The following is a 5,779-nucleotide window of genomic DNA, read 5'->3' as shown; positions in this document are numbered from 1 at the left end:
GAATCATACCATCAGAAGAACGAAAGGGGCGTGTTTCTTATAATCCACTGCCCGCTGTTTATAACAGAAGACGCACTTAAAATATCCTCAAAGATGAACATATAATACGAGTTAGGAAGATGCTGCACAAAAGCTACCTTAATTCCTTTCTGTTCCCAATTTGATTTTATCCAGAATTTCAAAGTGTCTACAGGGGGTCTGGCCCCATGACAAAGACCAATCAAAGCATGGGAAGACAGATGGACCTTCCATGCTTCTAACTCGCCATTATCACAAATTACAGCGCCATCTGAATCAACATCAAACTCACCAATTTTTTCTTCAAATGTCGGGTTCTACGACAAATTAATCAGACGATCAAACCTGGAGGGAGTCGAAGCCTGACCAAGACCTGAGATCGACTGTGTGGCTGCAGGGAGTCGGACAGCGTTAGCAAAGGATGCAGGATGGCCGTTGACAGCAAGGCCACGATGCCCCTGAGAGGCGACAGCATGATGAGACTCAACAGAACCTTCAGAATCAAGACGGCCTCCCACACCGTGTAACTGATGGAGAGGCGGAGCAAATGCTCTGTTCACGGAGAGCGAGCCACCGAGGAGCTTCACAGGCGCCTGATGGAGAACAAGAGACGAGAGGCCAACACCTTCGTGTAATGTCTGAGAGGACGAAGCAGCACCGACTCGAACAATATCTTGAAGCGACATCTTAGTGCAGAGTTTCCCCCTCTCGGGGGGGAGCGGGTACAGAAAGGAAGAGCACAGCAGTCAGAACCCGATGGAAAACCTCGAAGGGGAGATTGAAGCTGGAGCATCCAGGGATCACAGGGCATGAACGACACCTGGGCCAACAGCTCTTACGCGTCGTTCATGCGAGAGCCGAGTCAATCCCCACTGTTTTCAGTTAGTTTAAGCACAACATGCAGCAAATACTGGTCTAAAAGAATGCCTTCTCTAATCAGCTCTGAGAAAAAGCTAGAAATCAAGTACAACAAGAAAGCCTCAGACTGTACCAAGTTCAAATTGGACTCACTCAAAGAAAAAATCAATCTAGTCATGACCAAAGATAGATCACTAATTGACTTAATCTGTAGTCTGTAAAGACATTCTACATGCACTTATCATGCCTCTAATCAGTATTTTCAATGCAAACCCCCACAGTAGGTTACAATAGACATCTGATTCATGTAGTCTGTAAAGACATTCTACATGCACTTATCATGCCTCTAATCAGTATTTTCAATGCGAACGTCCATAGTAGGTTACAATAGACATCTGATTCAGGATGCTATCAAAGTACAATATAAATGCCAACCAGATCCCTGCAAGAGGGCAGAGACAATGAAGGATAAGCCTCGACAAGTGACCTGTAGGACAGGCATGCCAATACCAGACCATGCCCCAATAGGAAAACCCCGTCTTCCATTTGCTTTGAGCCTTCTCTCAAGCAAGATCGAATCACGAGAGGTACCTGCCCCCACAAGGAAAGAATACCTGCCCCCACAAGGAAAGAATTAGCTCATGCCCTACAAGCTGATCTTTCCCAAGCAGTCACTTACTGGGGACCCTTGCTCTGCAACACACGATGGAGCCCGCCATCGAACTGCACTCCAAGGACATCTGCAGCATCCCTGAAAGGAGAACCTCCTTCCTAGATGACCAGAGAACACAGCACAAAGAGTCGAGGTAGCGACCGCTTTACAAAGAGTGCGAAGAGCCAGTGCCAGACAAGGGATACCTCGCAAAGGAACCGCCTCATGGGAGACCAGAGCTTGCCTGGAGACAACACCCACAGCAAGGTGCGATGGATCACACCTTCACCCCCGCAGAGGCCTTCATGCATGAAATGGACGAGAAAGGGAAGCTTCACTCCAGTTGTCCAAGGCTGCCCAGTACAAGCCCTGTCCAACCCCCGAGCAAGAGGCGAAGGACTTAGAGCCCGGAGCCCCAAGCAGACGCATGCGGCACCCGCCCTTTGAAACATGATTGCATGCAAGACAATCCGTTTTTTCAAGAATCTGACGCGTGTGGACTCATGCCTTGTTCACGTGCTGTGATGTACTGGTCCAATTAGGAAGTTTTTTCTACACATGAACACGTGGTGTAGTCTTGGATTCCCTCATTAATATAAATCACCTTTTTTTGAAAATAAAATAATTACATCTATATAATAGTAACTTTAGTAACTAAATATTATTATACATGTAATGACTTGTTTGCTTATAAGTAACTTCTATCGCTATGTTTATTTTTTTTGCCAGAGTATAATGGACTACTTAAATAAGGTGCATTTCGCTATCTAAATAAAGCTTAAAGTCACCTTTGGTTTTTAAAGTCATCTTTTCTTTTAATAATAAATACATCTATATAATAGTAACTTAATGAGTATATTATTATAGATGTAATGACTTGTTTGCTGCTATGTTCTTTTTTCTATTTAAAGTTTCAAATGGAACTTTTGGACGTAATCATTTGTTTAAAAAAGATAAACGTAAAATTAAATTATTTTTACGTACGCAAAATTATAACTTAGTGTACTGTAATTACGTTACTATAGACGATGTTTTTTATTATTTTTTACGTAAATAACTTAATGACTAATTAAATAAAAACATTATTTTTACATCCTAATGACTAATTAAATAAAAACATTATTTTTACATCCTTTTTACGTAGTAACTTAGTGTACCATAATTAAATTACATACTGTAATTAAATAAAAACATTATTTTTACATCCTTTTTACGTAGTAAATTAGTGTTTTACGTAGTAAATTAGTGTACCGTAATTAAATTACATCTTTAATACGTAAATAACTTGTACTGTAATTAAATAAAAACATTATTTTTACATCCTTTTTTACGTAGTAACTTAGTGTACAGTAATTAAATTACTATAGGCAATATTTTTCATTACTTGAAACAATATTTTTCTTTTCTATATTACAAAATTTACTACAATAATGCTGTATGATGCACTAGATAATGTTGCTATAAAGTTAATAGTCTAACGTCATTAAATAAATACGGATGCCAAATTATCTCCTTCACATTAAATAATTAGACAAATCTCATTAATTAATAAGACAAGGAAAGAAGCTTCGGAGATTTGGTTTTATTAAGGTACCATTTGAAGCTCCAAGCCTTAATAATAAAAGTTTTTAAATAACATTTTTTCCATTAATCTAGAGGGAGATGGGACGATTCGAGTGACTTCCGATCGAAGAAAAAATTGATAAGTCTGACGCTGCAACGAGAACGAGAGAGAGAGAGAGAGAGAGAGAGAGAGACGAAGGGTGATCGAATGCATACGAAGGGTGATCGAATGATGAGGGTAAAAAATTTTTGATGATGAGAGCGAGAGACAGCGCGAGGGAGGAGAACAGGTTTTTCCGGTGTGCCCTCGGTTTTTTATACCTGCTGATGCTCGATCGTTTCTGTAAGCTGGCTACCTTAGGTAAGCCTAGGATATTAATTATTAGTTAATCAAACCTGTCAAAGCCTAATTAATTAATTAATATGGTAAAGCGATTATAGACAATGTTTAGCTTTTTTATAGACAACAATTTATGGAGTAATGCTATATGGTAAAGCACTAGATAATGTTGCTATATAGTTAATAGTACTATATAGACAACCTATGGCTTTTCTACATAGTTTTGCTATGTGAACTTACCATATATAGTAAATTATTGTCTGTAGCAAATTGTTGTGTATAGGTATGGCCATTTGTATAGTAATTTGGGCTTATTTTCGTAAGTACATGAAGGAGGTTAAGAGTTCCTTGTATCTCGAAATAAGAGACATAATGATACATTACACCGAAAATGAGACATAAAAGACATGATGTACAGGAAGGGAGGTCTCAACCTCCGCACTCCAAAAAAAAAAAAAAAAAACACATATCGTCCACCATATGTACAAGAAACTACCTCCCAAGATTTTCCACTCATCTTTGCTCCATGATCAACGCCAGCTCGATTTCGTTTCCCCACTGTAAAGCCTGTATGTGAAATATAGGCATCATGCTATGGGAACGATTTTACTGAACAAACAGACTCAATGAAAATTCTTTGCCAATGGGTTTGTCACCGGCAAGGGGCAAGGGAAACGTCTGTGGAGTTCAAATCCTCTACTCCGCTGCTAAGATATCCTCTAATCCTAAGATAAACCATAATCCTCTAAGATTACCATAATTGTACCAGTTCAAATCCTCAAGTCTTCTTAATACTTAAGAAGACCATGACTGTACCGGTTCAAATCCTCTAGCCCTCTTACGACGTTAACCACTACCGCTAATCCTTTAAGAGGACCATAACCTCCACTCCTCAAATTCCTATAACGTAACCATAACCTCTAATAATCCTCTGAAACGACCCTAGCCTCTAATCCTCAAGGCAACCGTAATCTCTAATCCTCTCGAAGGACCATAATTATACCACTACTTCCCAATGTGGGTTTCTGCTTAAGCAGGAAGAGGTCTAAAGTTCAACAAATTCTTTAAAAAACACCCACTGCAAGCTCACTTACCAGTCGTAGACTGTCGGGGAGTTGGGATGCGCTTTGTCGAACTTGTCCGAGCCAATCTTCTTCATGGCCTTGTTGCTTCCTGGGTGGAATACACTACGCCAAACATTCTCCCTTTCCCTCGCTGCAAAGCCCAACACCAGCCTCTCTCAAACAGAGAGAGAAAAAAGACAACAAGCATGCGAACTATAAGACGCGTTCAATGAGAAGCTCGTGCTGCGCGAATGTGCTACATACCACCGGCTGTCGGATCCGATCCGGACGTGGGCGACGTAGCACCACCCGGGGGAGTGGACGGAGTGGACGGAGCAGATCCTCCTGCGATCGCCTGCTCAGGCTGAGAGTTGGTGTTCGGCAGCACCAGACTCAGAACCGGTTTCCCGCTAACGCTCTGCGCCACCGCACGGCGCGCTTCTTCTTGCTGCTGCTGGAACTCGCCGCTGAGTCTCCGCTCCATCCTCCGCGCCACGGACTCGCGCTCATAATCATGCTCTGCAAATTCACAAAAATCGCACGACTTCAGCAGAAACCACATAGACGAACACCAACCTGCATGCATCATGCCGATCATCACACGTACTCAAACAAGCCCTAACATCGCACCTCTCAACATATACACGCACAAGCACGCACCTTTCAGTGGGAGACTGTGTTTGCCATCCCTGCGAAGGCGACCAAGGCCGTGATCAGGCTGCGGACCTGCTACAACGTCGTCCCAAAGCTTGTCGAGCAGCCCCATGATTCAGAACAAACGATTCTTCAAAGATGCGCAGGCACCTTTGAACTTTGTAGCAGCACGACTCAGTGGAAGCTGACTCAGTGTGGATAAGCTCTATCGCCTCGTGCGCGGGCCCTTCTAAAATATCTGTCCTAATGGTACCCGCCCGACGCGTGTGAAGGTTCCATTATCATTTTTATTTCGAGAGTGATCCGTATATTTAATACATTAATTTTCAACTTGCTAGGTGTTCTTTGTGCTCATCGTACACTACTAACATAATATGTGGTTTTTATAGTACATGGTTTATACGATATGGTTTACAACGCCCCTCGGTTTATAGGACATAGTTTATAAGATACTAGTGGGTTTATAGAACATAGTTTATAAGATACTAGTGGGCTGACCTCCTAGTCACACTTCTTTTCAAACCTCCAAATTCAAATTGTACTCCAACCTCCTCCTCTCTTCCCGAACCTCCAAATAGTTGCCACATGGCACTTTTACGGAACTCTTTCTTTATATAATATATAGAGATA

General features: G+C 41.7%; 1 protein-coding gene across 1 annotated transcript; it reads right to left on the bottom strand.

Annotated features, from left to right (window-relative positions):
• Positions 1-3,811: 3,811 nt before the first annotated feature.
• LOC147619135 (dormancy-associated protein homolog 1-like) lies at positions 3,812-5,330 on the bottom strand. Its single transcript, XM_086774321.1, has 4 exons — positions 5,156-5,330; positions 4,760-5,014; positions 4,526-4,646; positions 3,812-3,998 (listed from the first exon to the last, which is right to left on the bottom strand). The coding sequence occupies exons 1-4, from the start codon at positions 5,259-5,261 to the stop codon at positions 3,962-3,964; spliced, it is 519 nt and encodes a 172-aa protein (XP_086630447.1). The 5' UTR covers positions 5,262-5,330; the 3' UTR covers positions 3,812-3,961.
• Between the last annotated feature and the right edge of the window lie 449 nt (positions 5,331-5,779).

This window comes from Cibotium barometz, chromosome 34 (genome assembly GCF_041138505.1).
Source record: "Cibotium barometz isolate CiBa-2024 chromosome 34, ASM4113850v1, whole genome shotgun sequence".
In the NCBI taxonomy this organism is placed as follows: Eukaryota; Viridiplantae; Streptophyta; class Polypodiopsida; order Cyatheales; family Cibotiaceae; genus Cibotium; species Cibotium barometz.
The sequence above is the reverse complement of the archived record's forward strand: the minus strand, read 5'-3'. Positions and strand labels throughout refer to the sequence as shown.